General features: G+C 38.9%; 1 protein-coding gene and 1 pseudogene across 2 annotated transcripts; both read right to left on the reverse strand.

Moving 5' to 3' along the window:
- LOC145487116 (uncharacterized) lies at positions 1-2,644 on the reverse strand. The gene has a single exon (XM_081465837.1). It carries the CDS (start codon positions 772-774, stop codon positions 1-3), a length of 774 nt encoding a protein of 257 aa, XP_081321963.1. The 5' UTR covers positions 775-2,644.
- Positions 2,645-2,650: 6 nt separating this feature from the next.
- On the reverse strand, positions 2,651-20,110 carry LOC145487091 (uncharacterized; annotated as a pseudogene). Its single transcript, XR_014049353.1, has 9 exons — positions 16,835-20,110; positions 15,752-15,814; positions 15,563-15,649; positions 14,569-15,009; positions 10,946-11,254; positions 9,879-9,977; positions 7,122-7,403; positions 5,663-5,926; positions 2,651-4,601 (listed from the first exon to the last, which is right to left on the reverse strand). The product of XR_014049353.1 is annotated as an uncharacterized LOC145487091 (transcript).
- Between the last annotated feature and the right edge of the window lie 370 nt (positions 20,111-20,480).

Genomic DNA, 20,480 nt, shown 5'->3' on the forward strand with positions numbered 1-20,480 from the left:
CTAAAGATTATTTAAATCATCCTCTGTATTAATTCGGATCGGCCTACCCTCGGGTGAAGTCTTGACAAAGATTTTTCCGTCTACAGTCCACACTCCTTTAAGTAATCCGTCTTCCTTCCTTCCGTTGACAATCCGCACCAGGTTTCGCCGGTATGTTGTCAAATTCTCGTTAATAAATATGCGGTTTGAAGAGGCCCTTGCTGCTGCAGGTGCGCTCGGGAAGAATTGCGAGAAACTGACAGTCCTTAGTTGAACTCGTTGCTTGTAGAGTGCCCTCTTAACTTTGTGGCTAATAAATCTTGCTATGATAGGCGTCGTCTTTTTTCTTTTGATCCTGTGAGAGATGTCGATATCTTCTCGCTTAACGTTGACGTTTAGGGCTTCTGCGATTTTCAAAACTGGATCTTCGTCGTTGCAAACATTTTCAGGAATGCCCTCAATCTCGAGGGAATTTTTTCTCTTATACTGTTCGAGCGTGTCCATATTTTCGTAAAGCTCGTCGATTTCTTCTTCCTGCTCTTTCACCCGTGCTTTAGTCGCTTTCAATTCCAATTTGAGTTCGTCGTTGTACTTGAGCGCTGCGTTTAGTGATTCTTTGGCAGTTCTTAGCTCAGATTCCTGTTGCTTGAAAGAGGTTTTTAGCTCCGTAACTTCATTAGAAAGTTTGTCCATTGATTTTAGAAGATCTTTCAGTAATGCATGGGTATCCGAGAGGTCGGGTTGGTCGTCTTTCCGCTCCACTGCATCTGCAGGCTGAAAGTCTGCGGACGCCATGTTGACACGTTTAGGATCTGCAATTTCGTCGTCGGTGGACCCTCGGACCAGACTTAAAACATCATCGACTGACAAACACTATTCACTTGACTACTCTGAAGATGACTGCCGCTCAGGTTGTCAAAACGTCAGTCACCGACAACAGTTCTTTTCAGAACTACCCTCACCCGGACGATCACACTATACGAACTAATAATCAGTGGATGCAAGCAAAAGAGTGACACTCAACAACAAAGTAACAGCAGCCCTACTATAAAAGAGAGACTACCTCATCAAGCTCGTACTTCCAGCAACAACTTCAGCACTATCAATAACTTCACAGGTACAATGAACTTTTACGGTGAGTTTCCTGGGTTTCCTGGGCCATCTAATGTGCAAATACCATCTTACCAAAGCACAGAACCTCAGCGTTCATGGAAAAGGTCAGAGCTCCTGTTCTCTCAGACTCAGACGAGGACTAGCTATTGTTGACTTTACATTTTTTTTTGTACCTCAAATGGGTTTAATAGCATTATTGACGGTAATTTTGCCCTCTTTAATGTTTGCTTGTGTACATAATAATTTTTTTCTATTTATAGCTGCTTTCAGTATTGAATAATTTGAAAAGTAAAAAAAAAAAACAAAGATTTTTTTACACCTTCGAAATTTAATATTTTATTCCATTATTTTCTTATCATAAATTTCTCTACTCCTCATTCAATATTGCAAGTTTTCTATTGCTACAAACCCTATTTTATTCTATGTCATACTGGATATTTTGAAAATAATATTGTATATTTAAAAAATCCTTTGCTTTCACTTTACACTTTAATTTACAGTGTTCTTACAGTATTCTTATTTTCTTATTCTTATCTTCCATTATATTATTGTTATTCTGTGTGATTATGGCGTTCTATTCTGAATACATTGGCAATGAAAATAATTCACAATATTTTAGTTTGCCTTTCTTTAAGGATAATAGCTTGACTGAGGAATGCCCAATAACTGACTAGCTATATAATTAATAAGTAAGAGGACTACATCCTGTCTAATTTTGGAAATAATTGGATGAAAAAAATTCCTTTGACAGCCAAATTGGACTCGGCCTACCGCCTCGTCCAATTTTGGCTGTCCTCAGAATTTTTTTCATCCAATTATTTCCAAATTGGACAGCATGTAGTCCTATTACATATACTAATATAAGTTCTTAACGCTAATGACAATATATTTAATTATTAACATTAAGAACCGCTTCGACGAGTGCAATTTCAGCTTTTGGAAAACTCACAACTGCAAATTAATTCGAAATTGAACGAGAAAAACCGTATGATTGCTTATTAATAATATTAACATGAAAAAATTCGCATGAAGGAAATGCCGAAAGATCTTTCTTGAAGCCATTTTTTCTCATTCGAGAAAACTTTTTCAAAGTTTCTGCACAAAATTTCCTCATCATTCTACGTGATATCATTGGCTTAGAAAATTTCCTATTGTCTTTCAGCCAATTACAATCCAGAATTACGATGTGTAATTTGCACTTGAATTACACTTTTTGCACTGGTGTTACACTTGAACTGCACTGCTCTCAGCCAATCAGAATCGAGAAATTTTTTCATGAACATTATTAACAATAAAACAGGGAGGTTTAACTTCTGTGAATAGTTGCATGAAGACAACTTAAGAATTTTCAACTTTTGTGGGCGAAATTTTGAGCTTGCCTTTCCTCTTAGCAATAAAATATTCTATACGTTCAACGCAGGACAATGTACATAGTGTTAACTGCATTTATCGTCCCCCAATTGCATTCTGGATTTAGAATTTCACCCACAATTTTGTACTGATTAGTTTAGCTTTTTAGTTATTTTGGATGTCCCACTACTGTATGTACTGTATTATAACCTTGTAAATTCTTTTAGTTGTTTACAGTAGTAGAAAAATAAACTGTTGTCATGTTGTTGTCAAACTGTTGCTGATATAGCATTAATTGAACTTAAAATAAAATTTAGACGTCATCACTTTTCTCATTTGCATAATGCAAAAGCGTGAATATCTCTAAAACGAAAGAAGAAATTTCAAAAAGAAAGACGCCATTCTTCGTTATCTTGAGACGCCTTTCAAACAAGCAACAATTATTTTTACCTCATATACAGAGTCACTTTAACTAATCGAAATGGCTTTTAAACCAACTCGAGATATTTGAAACGGTCATGTGTCATGTAATACATTTGACAAGGGTGGCCAAAAGGATTTGAGGAGTTTGTATGTTGTGATTTATGAGAATAATTAATTTAGAAATAACCATTACGCTTATTTAGATCGATAGAACACTTGAGCTGTCTTGATCGTTGCGACTGTAATGAATTCTAACAAAAAACTGAATGTGTTCTATACACATACATTACTTTACAAATAAATAACTACATGTATAATCAACTTATTTTCTAGCAAAGGAGACCAAATCCACTCCTATCCTTTAGAATTCCAGGGCCATTCTGATATCGATGTTTCTGTCATTAGGACTTGAGTTATTACAAACATCTTTGTTTCTTCATTGCAGTAAAAAAAAATCCTTGAATTTTAGAGGATAGCAATTATTCTCACGACAGCACGACCCAAACTGACCAAAATGGCGATTCCGATCGCTAAAAGGTTTTAGAACTGCAAACCATGCGCTTTGTATTCAGATGACTTTTACGAGCACGAGTACGCGCCAAGGGATCTCCTGACCTCAGTGAAAAGTGAGGATGAAAAAACCCGTACACCAACAAAAATAGCCATGAATAAATGACATGGCCAGTAAAACAAGTAATTTGGTGAGCATATTGAGTGATTTCTAGCGGAAAACAATAACCATTTGAATTCGTAGTCGCTCGCTGTTGCTCGCTGTACAAATCTTTTAACCTTCTTTCGAGCCCACGTTAATCATCAATCGATCAGCAGTTTCGACCTAACAGTGATGCAACTAAGAGATGGTTTGCATTCATAGAGGGAAATAAAAATCTTCAAACAATAAAAGCAAAGTAATTACATATGGGAAAAAATGAGACGATTTGGAATTTCGTTATAATTCGCGGACACAGACGTTGTACATTAAACGAGTCCTGTCGAGGGAAAAGGTGACACCCCGTGCATCAGCCGTGCATAAACAGAGAGTTTAAACCCATCTGATAACACGTAGTATCCAAAACACGGTACATGAACACGGCAGGGCTAACACGCCTAAAAATTTCGAGGACCCTGACAATGCAAGACGCACTGGAACACTGACTATTCAGATGGTACCATCACTTCTACAAGAGAGACTTACAAGCAAACGGGATTAATCGAAGGTTCGTGTTAACTCAGACAATAAATATTTTAGAACTAAAGGACTAAAAATCACCGCTTGAAGTAATAATGTGAAAATGAAAGGCAGAGAAAAGCACTAAAAGGAAGTTTTGAAAGTGCAGAAGAAAAAAAGACTGACATTGCTGTGAATTTTTATATCGTCTACTTTGGTCTCTGGCTAACAAAAAACGAGATTAACATTGATATTCTATAATCAAACTAATAAAGACATATATCTCAGATGTTAAGAAAGAGAAAACTAATCATAAAACACATTATACTAATTATTCACGCTTATGGATTCTTACTTTCGTTTTTCTTAAGATTCTGGACTTGGATGTTCATCTGCTTACACTGCTTTAACATGTTTTTCAAGTCTTCATTATACTTTTGTTGCAAACTTCTCTCTTTTTCAGTGGCAACTGCTCTCAATTCTCTGACTTCCGCTAGCAGGCTAAATATGTCCTCCGCTTTTTTTTTGCTTTCAGTGGGTTGCTTCGACTGTACATCCTGACATAAGGCTAAAGAGAGAAGAAAACAAGTCATATATGACGCTGTTTCCATATGGTATCAGAGGCAATTTAAATAAAATTATTTTATGATTGTTTTTGCATTTGACCTAACGATCAAATACAAACATGTTCAAAGGAAGCCAACTCCATACTACTGATTTCAAAACTGAAGTTGATCGATGAAATACAGGAAGCTGCTCTTATCTTTTTATCAAGCAATCAACTAGTGGTCAATGAAGCTACAGATTTACATCAGCAAATTGAACTCTGTGCTTTCACCATGCGCCATGCAATCTCATCGTTCGTGTGCTTCAAAATATGAAGCGAGAAGGGAACTTGCCTAGACTTGCTTGACTTAACATGCATTGAATGGTTGCCATCTTTGTTTGGGAAAACTAGCAATTGTGTATGTAAAAATTTTTAAAAAGAGCTTAAAGCTGCTATTGTATAATTCACCTGATAAAGTAATCTTACTCGAAACATTGATCTTAAATATTATGTAAGTAAAAACGCATTGCACCTCGGTAAACGAATGAAAAAAAGAAAAGAAAAAAAAAAAAAAAGATTACCCTCCCCGCCCCCCCGCCAAAAAAATAAATAAATAAGAAAACAACAAGAAAAAAAGTAATTTAAATGGTATCCATTGACGCTGCCAATCCGATTAGAACTAATTCTTAAATTCTTTGACGCAAGCATATTGAATTGTTATTAGGATGCACTTCTTAATTTTTGTTTGTTAACCATTTTCAGTCATTTTTCAGTTTTTAAGAATATATAAAAATTGTTTTTCTGAGTCAACGTTCATATTCCATGGTGAAGCTGATAAAGTAATCTTACTCAAAACATTGATCTTACATAATTTGAAAGTACAGCACTTTTTCAAACACCAGTTAACAATTATATAAGCTACACGATACTTGCTTTCATTTGCGTTTAGTTTACATTCTATAATCAAATTGAAAAAGTTATTTTACTCGAAACGTTGATCTAAAATACTTTGAATTCAAAATAAAAGCACTTTTGAAAACATGGAATGCGTATACCAATTATTTTAGCTAGTTGATACTTGCTTGCGTTTGTGTTAAGTATATCTTGGGATTGTCGTTTCATCTCTTCCCATTCTTCTATCATCTTTTTTTGCAACTCTTCACTCTCCTTCTCTTTTCTTTCTCGTTTATTAACGATTTTTCCCAATTTTTTAACTCCTGCTTGTAAGCTTAAAATGTCGTCTGTAAGTTTCCGTTCAATCGGTCGCTCAGACTCTTCTCCTTCCCTTCCATTCAGCTGCTCAGACTCTTCTCCTTCCCATTGAGTCGGTCGCTTAGACTTGTCACCTTTGTAAAATAGTTTGAAAAGAAAGAAGAGAGAAAAAAAAAAAAGCAAAGGTAGCTAAAATGATACACATTGGTGCAGCCAATCTTATTAGAACTATTGAGGCAAGAAGGGCGCATTGGTATTGGGAAACACTGTTGAAAATCAAATTTACCAGTGGAGTTCTATACAAAACGTTGATCTAAGGGCCGATTTACACGGTACGACTTTGTCCCATGCGACAAGCTTACGACAGGCCTACGACCCAGTGACTTAGGACCATTTACACGCGCACGACATTTTCACTTACAAAATTAAATATACAAAAGTTTGCACCGGGATTTACGCAGCGAAAGTTCTAATTAACGGTAAAAAATATATTTAAGCTGTCCTGCGTTTTGAAAAAACTTTCTAACGAGATGTTTTTCGCTTTAAGCCGTTTAGTACTTTTCGAGAAACGACTTCATATGAATCAGTCCGCCCTTTTGACGCAAGAAACTTCACCTCCGCCCCTACTCAGTAGAAAGTTGTCACAAAATACATCATTTTCTATCGATTTCGACTACGCTTGTCGCAGCGTTTTAAAACATGTTTTAAAATCCTACGACACTTTTTTGACGTACACAACAGTCATAAACGAGTTGCTGGTTTGATTTACACGAAACAATTCATGTCGTAGGCCTGTCGTAAACTTGTCGCATGCGACAAAGTCGTACCGTGTAAATCGGCCCTAAGAAGACGGTAAGGGGCTCAATAATTATCTCATCAAACCTCTATGCTGTACGCCTTCCCGGCCAAGCCAATCAAGATAGAGATCAATACTCTAATACCACGTGTGTACTCCTACTCCAGGCGGAAGCGAAAAAGAGCTTCAATATTCTCTAGCAAGAGAATGTCAATGTAACTTATCTTAATCTCCCCGTGATTTTAGTACATGTGCTGTTCCTTATTTTAATTAATCCTGATCTATTCAAACGATGCATAATAACTCCCCTTCAAAATTGGATGAAACCTTAAGACAAAACGAAGTTTGTAAGTTTTTGGTATTTTTTGTTGAAATACTAAAAAGTCATATTGTTTGCTCAAAAGTCATTTCAACAACTTAAAGAAAAGCTAATATATCGAGACCTAAACCGTAGCTCTATCAACTGGGTAATTAGCAATTTTACGATAGCAAAAGACTTCACAGAGAAATGATTTACATACTGGTTTACATACCGAGGAGCCTCTTTGCAATCTCTTCTTTTCCAATGTCAAGAAGAGCACATGCAAGGCGGCCTACCGTAGCATTGTTTCCATTATCACCTATCCACATTTTTAAGACTTGATAAGCCCTTTCGCTGTCGAGGTTATAATTTTGTGTTAGACTGTCAAGTCTTCTTGGGTCAATTCCAAGTGGTATTCCAAGCTCTCGCCAGCAGACGCCTACGACGTTGCGGTGCTGTATTAACAGAATTTGCTCTGTTGTAAACGGCTCATTTCGCGTCTTAAGGAGTTCAGCTGTAGGAAAAAAATCCAAGAACAGTCTAATCTCCAACCAGCTGAAAGAATTATCAATCGCATACTGCTGAGAAAATGGTGTACTAACGGGACTAATTTAACCCCGTGAAAACTAAAACGGACCAATTCTTAGACAATACAGATGCACATTGCATCCACATGAGGGCATCGAGACGATTTACTATGTAAAGAGAAGTGTTTGATAATGAAGATGCAGGAAGACTGACATGGCCAATATTTAGCAGGGGCTTACTTGTCTTACACCGCCTATGCAGAAGTGAATAAAGGCAACTTCAGTGGCAGGTACCTTCTGGTCCGAACTGAAAGTTATCTTTTTTTTGCCATTTGCAATTAAGATTTACTGGACACGTGGACACTGGGTTCTAGTGTTGCAGGGACTAGAACTCCGTCTATTGATGTTCCATGTGCTTGTTTTTGAGATACAGTTGGCCTGTCAAGGAAATGCTATGTTTCGTTACGTTTACGGAATAAATCGCTGGAAACCACCTACTAAACGCTATTATTAAGATCTAACCGACAACAGGCTAACCTGAGCGTTATTCAGGCTAACATGAGCAATATTCAAGCTCTAAAGATCCCTAGCAATTAGCTTTCCCCAAGAAGAGAGTACAGTACTAGTAGTCTCGTTGGGGGAAATGAACAGACCGCCTTCGTGCAGTTTGTAGCATTGGTTGAAGGACTAAGATGGGGATGGCATTCTTTTGGTGGGTTGGTCGGAGGTTTACGGCATGATATTTCATATATTCACTTGTGATTAGAATATAAAAAGAAAAAGGGTGCAGCTCTGCACAGAAAAGTAACAGTAGAACGGTAGAACAGTAGCTACTTGGTCGAGGCATGCGGGGCAAGGAGATGTCTCCTTCGCCGCTCCCTATGGTTTCCGTTTTTTTAAACAATGTTTCGGCTGACTCAAACTGATTCAAGTGATTTTTGCAGTTCGCCAGCGGACACCAGATCAAGGTGGCTTCTTTCAAGCTCTAACCTCCCACCCGAACGTTTAGCAGATGTGAACTCGGCCGTTTCGAAAATGGCGACTAATTTAGAGTTTAATCTAGAAGTTGACATTATGCCCTTAAGGCTAGAAGATATTGATGAAAAGCTTCAGAACATGGTTCAGCAATGCCGAATCTGGAAGGAAAATAATAACCATTAGGAAGGAAGAAGAAAAGCTTGAAAATGCTTGATCGACCAAAAGGGAAACTGTTAAAGAAATGCAAGATTGTCTTCATGAGCTTAACGCTCAAGTTGATAAGGTTAGAACTGCCGGAGAGAAAGTAAGAGAACATGAAAACAAATGCAAAAGACCGGAAAACAAATATTATTATTGAACACCGACGTCTGACTGACTCAAGCAATCTGCGATTCTTTGCAATTGACGGGGTAGGAGAAAATGAGAATTGGCTGAGTGTGTTTAAATCCTTCGTAGCTGAGAAGTAATGTGGAGTATTTGTCACGCAAAATCAGTAAAATAGACATGCCGAAAACCGAAAAAATCCCGAAAATATCGTGTTTGCAGCCAAATTCATGTTACTATTCAAATTCTTAAGCAATCTTTTCTCTTTTCAATAATTATTTGCTGTTTGAATATCATATTGTTTATTTCTGGGTAATTTTTTATGTTTTTTTGTGTTCAGTTTAAACACCACTTGAAAATTGGTGTCATCGTCACCGTTCTAAGAAAAATCTGATTGAATATAGAGTTGCTCCACCAGACCTAAATTCTGGTCAGGATTGAGGATAACCGATTTTTTTCCATCCCTCCTGGCGATATAGATCTAGCCAAGCCTAAGAGCGGAGCTCCTGGGCCGGGTTGTTGAAAGCCTGATTATGCTAACCCAGGATAAGCGAGAATTTTGAATTGAGTTTTGTAACTTTGCGGTGAGGTTTTCTGTTTATATTGTTTGGCCTACATGACCTAAAAGAGTGAAAAACATTTGTATACAAGAAAAATTTATACGTCGGTTAGCTTTTGATCCTGCGTTAGCGGCTTCCGAACAGCCAAATTAACCTGACATGAGCCCGCGATCCAATCGAAAACCAGTACTTGGTCACATGACCTAAATGAGCTCTGAACCTGAACCCGCGATATTGGCACGTGATACTGGACTGCCGATACCTTGTTTTGACAAGTGTCAATTGACGATAACATGTTGCGCGACGCCGTCGTCGTTGGGCGCACGCGCCCGCGAACCATGCCACTAACCATGTTGACCATGAAAAAATAGTTGCATGGGTTTCTATTTCTATGCATGTAAGTGATCCTGTTCCTATAGTTATGGTGCTCCGCTTGGCGCCCCCTCGCGGCGCCGGAGGTCCGCTTTAAAAGCACGAAGGAATCAGTCATCACCGGCAGAACTGTGTTCGCACATCGAACTCGATGTTGTGAATCACGTGGGTAAAATTCAGTCGAAAAAGAATGGAAAAATGACGCCAACTTTACCTTATAAATCTTACCTTTTTGCATCTTGAGGTTGGTTATTGCTCTCTCTTCTTCAAGCTCGGCATTCAGTAGCCATTCTCTCTCCCTCACTTCAAAGAGTAAATTTTCTTTTTCTGTCAAATAAACGAATATGCATGTCAATGACTCTTCTCTCTTTCCTTACCGACTAAATAATTTAACAACTTGAACACTGGCAATATGATGAAACTGTAGTCTTGACGGGAACACGTTTTATAACGGGAAGAAGATAAGGATGGCTACAAGAAAGAAATTGTACTTATGTGTTTACAAACTACCTTCGCCGAGCATAATCCCTCGAAATCTAAGACGGAAATCCTGACCCTGCATGTGATAACAAACCCTACTGCAACCGAATGTAAGTAGGCCAACAAAGCTATAGATTTGGTTCTTTATGTTATTAATTGCTATTAAATCCCATTGTCGTAGAGCTTGCCTTGCATGAGTTTTATTGCCGCTACATTATGCTCTAGCACTATTAATGTCCATGTCACGACCACAGAATTTGTCTTAACCTTATTTAGCCTGGGGTGACACAGAGCCGAGCTGATTTCAAACTTTTGTAACAACTTTCAAGCTATTGCGGTCAAACTTTGTCATTTCCTCTAAAATTTGTCGGCAAATATTTTTGATGTGTCAGCTGTTCTGTCAACCAACTTTACGTTTCTATGGTAAGCATGTTCTCGAAGGTTGTTTCACCGAAATTTAGCGTGTTTTAAAGCTGAAACATCTCTTTTAGTTTTGGAGCTGTTGTCACGTTATTTTGTGAACGTTTTTCTAAATCAAAAAGATGGTCATTTTGAAATGCGACTTCATGATTGGCACATGGTTAGCCCTAAAGTTTATAAGTTTATAACCTTATAAACTTATAAACTTTTGATTACCATGAATCAAATGTTTTGGAAATTCTTGGGAGGAGTACAAAGACCCCCAGTTCATCACCATGAGGCCTGACTCTCCTCTGGGAGAATGGGGCCAGACCCCCAATTGATACATGCATAATCCACAAAATATTTACTAACTAGCACAGAAACAATTTCATGTTGGCCCGCGCTATACATACCTTCCTTCAAGAGCTGGCAAGCCAAAAAACAGTGATCCTTTTCCAAGGCTTTCACGAATTCCTCATATGCTCTCGGTCCTTTCGTGGCTAACGTCATCAACAGCTCTTCACTTTTTTCTCTTTGAGAGGGTTTTTCTTCTATTTTCTCGTTATCATCAGAGGTCAATACACCAGCCGACAGCAATCGAAGCGAAACCTCGTTTGCATCAAGTTTCTCTAGGAGCAGTTCACGGAACTTCAAGAGAATGTTCTTGCATTTCATGTTCTCCACAGCAGCATTTTCTTCGTCTTTTAAGTTTTTGAAATCTGCTTAAATCAAAGTGCATACAGGTTATTTGCTGGGCACGAACCGTTTCGCAGACCAAGGGAAAATTTTTTTTTGCTATATGCACAGACCAAGACCGAAAAATATTTTTTTCCTGCTTCTATTTGTTTAGTCAAAAAACATACAATAAGAATTGTTTCGATAAATACTTGGTGTGTACAAGGGTATTCAAAGTAGAGTTACGGCAAGAAAGAAGCGTAGGCTATTTGCTATACATGAGAACATGAAACAGCTTCACGTACATAAGATGCTGTAGTAAATCCATTTTTTATTCAAAGAGCCAGAAGTCAAAATGTTGGATTTTGATATCACTCATATTTGTAAGGACACATTTCTACAGATACTAAAGCCCCGTCCACACATATCCGGATATTTTTGAATCCGCAACTTTTTCTTTACCGATTCAAAAATTTCATCGTCCACACGTGGCGTATTCAAATCGAATTCGCCTGTCCACACGCATCCGATGGCATCCGAATTCACTCTAGAGAAACTAGAGAAAGTGTGCCGCCATATTGGTTTATTGTTCAGTAAGAGACTGGACATGATTTTGCTACGGCATCGGATTCGAAAATATACAGATTTACCGTCCACGCGTTATCGGATTCGTTGCGGATTAAATTTTTTTCCACTCTGGAGTGCGAATTAAAAGATATTCGGATTCGCTGCCGAATTCGACGGATGCGTGTGGACGGAGACCGTATCCGGAAAGCAAAAGTTGCGGATTAAAAAATATCCGGATACGTGTGGACGGGGCCTAAATAGGATTGGTGGACTTGTGCGAGATGTAACTAATTATAAGCGTCCAATCAAATTGCAGCTCAACTTTCATACTATAGCCTCAATACTGACGAACGAGCATGCTTTGGGAAAAGCACCGGAAAGCAATCGCGCTTTTTATGAATTCATGACATACAGAAATGTACAATAGCATGGTGATTCGAGACAGAAGAATAATATAAGTTAATAAAGATGGTGAATTTTAAGCTCGGTAATGAAATGTGAAGGTGAATTAATCAACATGACACGAGCGTGGGACAAAGAAAAATTCTGAGTCCCCGACATGAATCGAACCCATGACCTCCCGAACACCGGGCGGGCGCTCTATCCACTGAGCTACGAGAACTCATGGAGAGCAAGGTCATTTAACTGAGTTCATATATGATAGGTGTCCTGCATACTGCTAGGATCAACGCTATCGAATTCATCGAGAGTAGTGATAAGTTAAAATTCACCATCTTTTTTAACTTATCACTACTCTCGATGAATTCGATAGCGTTGATCCTAGCAGTATGCAGGACACCTATCATATATGAACTCAGTTAAATGACCTTGCTCTCCACGAGTTCTCGTAGCTCAGTGGATAGAGCGCCCGCCCGGTGTTCGGGAGCTCATGGGTTTGATTCCTGTCGGGGACTCAGAATTTTTCTTTGTCCCACGCTCGTGTCATGTTGATTAATTCACCTTCACAAGAATAATATAATGAAGACAACAAACAACAAGGGTGAAAATCAGCGCAACATTTTCCTGAGTTGACGCTGAAAATAAACAGCCTTAAAATGTTTCAATTAATCTAAAACTCTGGGATTACGTTGAATATGATGCATTAATCTCATCGAGGGCCAAATCTAAAAAAAAGATTCATCGTGCTTTTTAATTCCCCGGCAATTTAAAAATTGTGGGGGCAACTGTTGATAGAAGCAAAATAACACCCCGCACCAATTGGTATTCAAACCCATGTTTCTGAGAGTTAAACCGAGCGATTTTTCTCAGATTTTCAGTAGAGGTAATTAGATGTCATAAGATTCATTTAAGACCACAATACCATTTAGTTAAGTTTGCAATAACATTTTAAAACAGCGTTTTTTTTTGTATTTTGACATCTTGAAACTTCACTCGCAATTTTCTCGAACACGCTCTTATAGATTTTTTCAAAATTTTGCCATTGTTGAGACAACTGTGTCAAGTCCGAAATCCTGACGTCGTATTTCGAAAATTATCCCTGATGGCAAGTTATTCGGTCATATGTAAAATGAGGTATGGCGTCATCTTGTTGCTATGACAACTCAGATCCTGGTGAAATGTACCCCATTTGAAGCTTTCATCTTTCTCTAGTACACCAGTAACGTTTGATTTTCTGTTGAATTGGTTATGGTGGTGCTCTAGTGGCTCAAAGTTGAACGGTATCGTTACTCAAAAATTCGATCGAGCTACCTTACGCTGCAGTTTTAAAAGTGTATGTCAATAATCTGGGATATGATAGATGATTGATATATAAAAACCCTTACCGAGATTAGGTCCATATGCACAGTCCTAGACCAAAAAAGATGGTGTTTTCGTGTTTGTGTTTCGTATTTCAGATAGAGTCAATCGGTAAACTACAGCTTACCGTACCGTGGACTATACTGCCCGCTAAATTGACCAATCACATCGCGCGTAGTAACTGAGAAAACTCTGCATGCGAGGAGCTTATCCCGCTTTCTGTAGTATGAAGCGACTAGGAGTATTTCTACTCCCCCTGGATGGGATGCTAGTCCATCGCAGGGTTACCCCCAGCATTAAGTTCGCCGGTACCCATTTATACACCTGGGTGGAGAGAGGCACTGTGAGAGTAAAGTGTCTTGCCTAAGAACACAACACAATGTCCCCGTCCAGGGCTCGAACCCGGACTGCTCGATCCGGAGACGAGCGCACTAACCATGAGGCCACCGCGCCTCAGTAACTGAGAGCCCGAAGTCAAATTATTACATGTTATAAGTGGATATCAGCGTGTAAAGCCGTGACCAAAAATGATGCCCGTGAAGTGATATGGTATCATTTCAACGTTTTGAACTGTCCAATCAAATATCTCTTTATGAATGGCTTAAACCAATCAGATTGAACGTTATATTTTAGCTGAAGCCAACTTTGACAAGTACTTACAGTGCCCGGTTTTTCAAAGTGTGGCAGAAAAATTTGTAAAAAATAAATTTTCCAGTTTTCTTAATGAAATACCGGCTTTGGCGGGATTTATATTTTTAGTTTCGCAAGATGATATTGCCTGTTTTATTGACAACACCAGAACCAAAAATAACGCGCGGAAAACACATCAAGACTTTGGGCCGTTCAAGGCTTTTTTTGAGGCAGTCATGACGTCATAGACGTTTGAAGCATTTGGTATGAAAAACGTGACTTTTCTGCTCCTTAATTAATCTTGCTGACACTTTTGATCCCTCAGTAATCAGGTTTTTTCTTTAAGTAAACTGCGGACTTATTTCAGGACCTGAGTAAGCAATTACACCCTGGGAACTCAGCTTACCTGAAATTTCTGTTAAAAACTTCTTGCATCTCAAGTAGTCCTCTTTCGAGATAGTTGTTTCTACTGAGATGGTATCCACATCAGCTTTACTCTTTTCTCCCATTTCCTCTTTTGTCTTTGTTGTCTCGTCTGTAAGAAAGCATTCCTCGGCAACTTCGTCTAAGTGACCGGAGCAATAATCTTCCCACAGCTGTTCAAGAATCTCCAGAGTACGGCAATGAACTGTCAGTATTAAACTGCCTGTTTTTTTCTGTGATAACTCCAGATCAAGATTTTCTCTTAAATAATAACAAAACTGTTGTAGTTTTTGTTGTGTGGTGAGAGGAAAGCATTCCATTTCCTGTGTTGCAAGGCTTGTCAAGCACTCTCGCAATGCGTTATATTCCGGTGAATTTTTTTTGGAAGTAACACCTGTACTAGCAACTTTGATGGTCAAGGTGCCTAAAAATAAAAGAAAGAGAAAGAAGGAGAAAGCTGTGATATAAGTTTATCAACCTACGCCCCAAGCTGTCAAGATAAGGCTGAGTAATTTCTTGCGTTGAGGACCGTTCAGTACTAACATAGGAGGCAAGGGGAGGAGGTTGGTGGTGGGGAATGGAAGCATGATTAGCAATGGAGAAATGCATCTTTTCAAAACCAGTTGTGTTGAGTAATTAGTGTCTTTTGTATTTGAAGGTTCCAATAAGAAGTTGAAGATACTTTGTCATCGCACGACCTACACTTAATCAGTGTTTATCGCAGTAATTTCAATTTACTGCCTGCATCTAAATTCCAAACGATGGTACCCATACTGAATGACTCTGGTTACTTTACCCGCAGCTTAACATTGTGGTAGTGATAGAATTTATGGATATTCATGGTTGAAAATTGCTGCGTTAGGCCCCACCCAGCTGGTATTTTAAACTATTTGGTGTCGATTTGTGTTTGTTTCACATGCATTGGCCCAATATCTGCTGCCTCAACACAAAAGCCATGACGGTGTAAAGCGAGTTACCTAAAGTTCCCCTCTTGTCATTCTTTGTCTTCTTGCTCGAATTCCTCCTCCTCCCGCGGTGGTGTTTGTTCCTGGATTTGTTCAAAGCTATAAAAAAGAAAGAAACATAATCGACTCCACGCATCATCACCATTTAACCACTCGAAGCAAATTACTCTCTTCGTTTCTAGATGATATTTTCAGTCTTACCTCCCTGATTTTCCTGGAACTGATTTATCGGCTCCCTGCGTCCAGCCTCGGCAGCGACGACTTCTAGTGACAAATCCAATACCACATGTTATGCAATATATTCAGAGAACAAACGAGAGGAGGTATTTTACCACATTCCCAAACACCGAGAAGAGAGTTGAAATATGATGCGCAGCGGAGTATTTTCCAGGAATGTCGAGGTGTTAGGAAATGCGATGAAACGCTTTCTCGAGTGCTTATCTTCTTAATTAAAACTAAAACTAAGAAGAAAGCGGATAAATAAAAATTGAAAATCTATGCTCATTAATATGAGATATACATTCACCGTCACGGTTACCATTTCCTTTTCAGGATTCGAGATATCGGCAATAAAATTACACTGACGAACTCCAGAGGAAATGACTTTTGGTTCAAGTTATTGCGAAGTTTGAGAAAGCGGGAATGCACTAGACCTCACTTCATCCAATAAAACAGTGACTGACTTAATAAAACCGTTTACCGTTCACTTACTATCAACCGTAAGAACATCCTGGGCCCCCCTGCCTTTACTTCCGCGCATTACTGGAACGAACAGTGTTACGGAGCAATTACTCGAACCGGGCCGCTTAGAAGAAAGCTAGCCCGCAATTACTTCACTCTCCATTTAGGAATTAACCTCAGTGTTCTTTCATTTGGTACGATATCGCAATTGAACACCGGCTTCTGTTATTCTTGTTGTGATGAATCACTTTTTTTTCCTGGACTACAAGCAGCACCTCTCTGACGTAAAACAAAAAGAAATAGAAAAAATTGCCATGCGAGGGCCAGACCCTGGCGCGGCAGCCTTTCTCCCCATGCTTGACAGAGAAACCTGTTTAAATGGTTGTTTATGTAGTTATGGTGCAAAATTGGAAGTCGAGGTTTGCCGATTAAATTCGTTTTTAAAAGCCATCAGGTATGGTCCGTTCCAATCAGTGAAAATTGACTAAATCGTGCTGTCATGGAGCGCGTCATTTCATATGTGAGTACGATTTTGAACTTTAACGGTGATTAAAATTAGCATATACCATATAGACATGTTAGGCGATGGTGTAATATACCTACCCTCTCTTAGAAGAATGCAGGCCAAACATGGTTGTTTTTCTTCCAAGGCTTTCACGAACTCCTGATATGCACGCGGTCCCCTTGCTGGTAGTATGCTCAGGAACTCCTCACTCTGACGTTTCCGTTTGTCTATTTTGTTTATTCTTTCTTTGTCACCGGAAGTCATAATTCCTTCCTGCATTAAATAATGAAAGAGTTTCTCTGGTTCAAGATCTTCTACGAGCGACACATGGCACCTTCTGAGTATATTCCTGTGCTTCTCTTCCATCCCAGAAGTTTTTTGCGTTGTCTTGAGAACCTGTTAAATTATAGATAGACGGAAGTAGCATTATCTTAGTAACACCAGTGTGAGATTGAAAACCTGGAGGGAGGATCTTGGGCCTGCTGACGAAAAGCTGATTGAAAAATATACAGGGCGTTAAACACGACACTAATATTGTTCTTAGTTACGTGCTCAAAAAGTCTCTTTACAAGTAGGACTTAGTCCCGCAATGCCACTTTTAGAAATACCCTAACAATAGCGCGACGTAATAACATAGCAGTTCTCGACTTTTCGCGAATGGACCCTATTTGAGTTTTAGAATTGCCTTCTTTCAAGCTTTTCTGGGTGTTAGTAAAACAACAACAGAGAAGGCCTCGAAGAAGCGTTATGCATGATATTGTTGAAAATGGCTTCCAAATGTGTGCGTACTGGGGTTTTCGTTTCGATAGCTATGTCACGTTCTGTTTCCTTCTTTATGCCTTGATCGGCTTCAATGAGCTATTTTTAGGCCCCGAAAAAATTCAGGAACGTTCTACAGTCATTGCCTGAGGAGTATTTTTTAAAGTGTCAGATCTTGCAAAAGTGTTTTTTTTTTTAATTGTTCCAACACAGGTAGCCCGAGCTCGCAAAACGAGCGTCCGTATATTGAGGTTATTCAACAGTCGAAATATAAGGATTTGTATGAAATTAAACTTCTGCTACTCGTGTAATGTCTACAATGTGGAGTTATGAGTAGGCAAAACGACTTTCCTACGAGGCATTGCTATGAAATTTACGCCATATAACGAAAGTGAGGAGGACACGACTGACGTTTCAGTCTAGAGGTTTAAGAATCACTTTATACCTCGACAACATTGCGTGCAACGGGAGAGAGCTAAGGGAGCTTACCTACAGGCTACATGCAACGGCGTAGCATAACTTTCAACGATTTCCCGCCGGGGGGATAACCTGAATCTTTCTACTTAAAGCAAGAGTTACGCTTTTTCGTCTGTGGCAGATGATCAGGTAGCCTTTGCCCTTATTTAGGAACATGTCTCATCATTATCACAGACAGTGGTCTTAAGCCGTCTTTATTTAGTCCTCAGCTCACACGTTTTTTCTTAAATTAACTCGCTTATTAATACGAGCAACTCGACTCTTTAATAAGAATGACACTTTGTGAAAACGATCCATGAAAAAAAAATAGGGATAACCGAACGTCCAAGATCGTTAAATCCAGGCAAGGCTATACCAATGGCCATCTGCCCTATCATTGTTCATTTTATTACCTAGCGCGCGCTCTCATGCATGACATGGCGAGTGAATTTGCGTGCGCAGAAACAATTAGCGCAAACTTCTTTAAGTAATACCTTCCTCGAATGTCTTTGGCAAGCTTTGGAAATCTTCTTTCGTTCGGAACTGTTCGCTAGCCATTCTCAAAATGCAAATAGTTGCTCGTAGAGAAAACATAATGCTCAAAATATGAAAAGTTGTCAAAAAGTTGCCGAGCAGCTTGTGGACAACCTTAATTGAAATTGTTGCGCGGATATTGCCTAGTTCCCGGGTCTCGATATTTCCCCGCGGTCAATCGGTTTCGGATTCACGTGGTCTGAACGAATAATTGACCGTTCGGCTCGGTTACGTCACTGAAATGAATTGACCGTGATGGTCTGGCAGGAAGTCGTAATGTAACTAGGCAAGCACCCATAGTTGTTCCTCTAATAATACACATGAAAAAATTACTCGATTCTGATTGGCTAAGAGCAGTGCAGTTCAAGTGTAACACCAGTGCAAAAAGTGTAACACCAGTGCAAATTACACATCAAAATTCTGGATTATGATTGACTGAAAGATAATAGGAATTTTTCTAAGAAAATGATATCAGGTAAAATGATGACAAAAATTTTGTGTTGAAACTTTGAAAAAAGTTTTCTCAAATAAGAAAAAATGGCTCCAAGAAAGATCTTCCGGCACTTCCTCCGCGCGAATTTTTTCATGTTTATATTATTAATAGGTAATCATACGGTTTTTCTCGTTCAATTTGGAGTTAATTTGCACTTGTGAGTTTTTCAAAAAGCTGAAATTACACTCGCCGAAGCGGCTCGTGCAATTTCAGCTTTTTGAAAAACTCACTCGTGCAAATTAATTCCAAATTGAACTCGAAACCGTATGATTACCTATACATATCCCGATCTAACTGATTTTCAAAGATCTTAGGCTAGGGAAATGAAATAATTTTGACTTTCTACAAAATGAACCCCAGCTCTGTCACTGTCACTAGCCAATCAAACGAAATCAAGCTTCCAGCCCATTTTCTCTCGGCCCTTTATCCCACTAAGGCTCAGTGTTGACTGGATGTTAAAGAGGTTAGCTTCTTCCTGCATGATCGCGCTCGTATCTTTTCTCGTACTCTTTTCTCATGTACACTGTTATCGCTAGAAAAGGTTTTTAATCTTGATTTTACAATTAATTCCTGTAGTTGTGATGTTTATTTTCGTGATAGAGAAGTGAGACATATTTGCGGTTTACGAAATCATAAATGCAAATTTGTTTTACTAAAGCATTGTCTTCAAATGACAGGTTGGACAGTTCCAGTGACTGATTAGCCGGTCGATTGAATTGTTGCTAATATTATAATCTTCTTCTAGGGTACGGTTTTTCTACTGGTTTTCCTTCTTCCAATTCGAACTTCGAGAGACAACCCGCATGAAAAACCGGATACAACAGGGATGATGCACGACTTCCTCTCTAACTATTGATTTTCAGATTTATTAAAATGAAATAAATCTACGGACCGATCAAAACAATATTGTTAGACGATATTTCCATCTCCTGTCAAAGCAACAGAATTGTCATGGATATGTTTCTCGTCGAAAGGTCACGTCAAACATTGATTTATCATAGTCTTATGACTCGATGGTCCACTAAATTGTATTGTAAACGACGAGAAAAATAGACACACTGTCAAAGACGAGCTAAGGGCTGAGTACTGCATGGCCAAAATAATGGACTCCATACATTTAAGAGGAAACTAAGAAGCTAGCCCTTCCATAACTTGGCCTATTTATACACTAACAGATTATATGTTTCCACATATGTTCCTCTTCATCGTCACTTCTCTTCAAGCACAGCCTTGAGTGCCCGTCTTCTAGCAGAGGATGGATACTCAATAGAGCGATCTTTGCTGAAGTCCTTGTTTACATTCTTGTTCATTAACATACGACTGGCATCATACTTGGACACGAATTGCCTCTAAGCATTACAAGAGCTTGTGAAACTTAGTTACTGGTTAAATTTGTTGCTCCTTGGGTGTGAAATTGGAGAAGAAATTGGCTTTCAACAATGAAAAATTTCTGGGTGGGAAACGCGCTTGCGGACTCGTACCTTCATAGTATAATTTTGAGT

This window comes from Orbicella franksi, chromosome 5 (genome assembly GCF_964199315.1).
Source record: "Orbicella franksi chromosome 5, jaOrbFran1.1, whole genome shotgun sequence".
Taxonomy (NCBI): Eukaryota; Metazoa; Cnidaria; class Anthozoa; order Scleractinia; family Merulinidae; genus Orbicella; species Orbicella franksi.

Bases quoted from the DNA above. Each gene is read 5' to 3' on its own strand.
- LOC145487116 (XM_081465837.1), bottom strand. From the start codon at position 774: ATGGCGTCCGCAGACTTTCAGCCTGCAGATGCAGTGGAGCGGAAAGAC.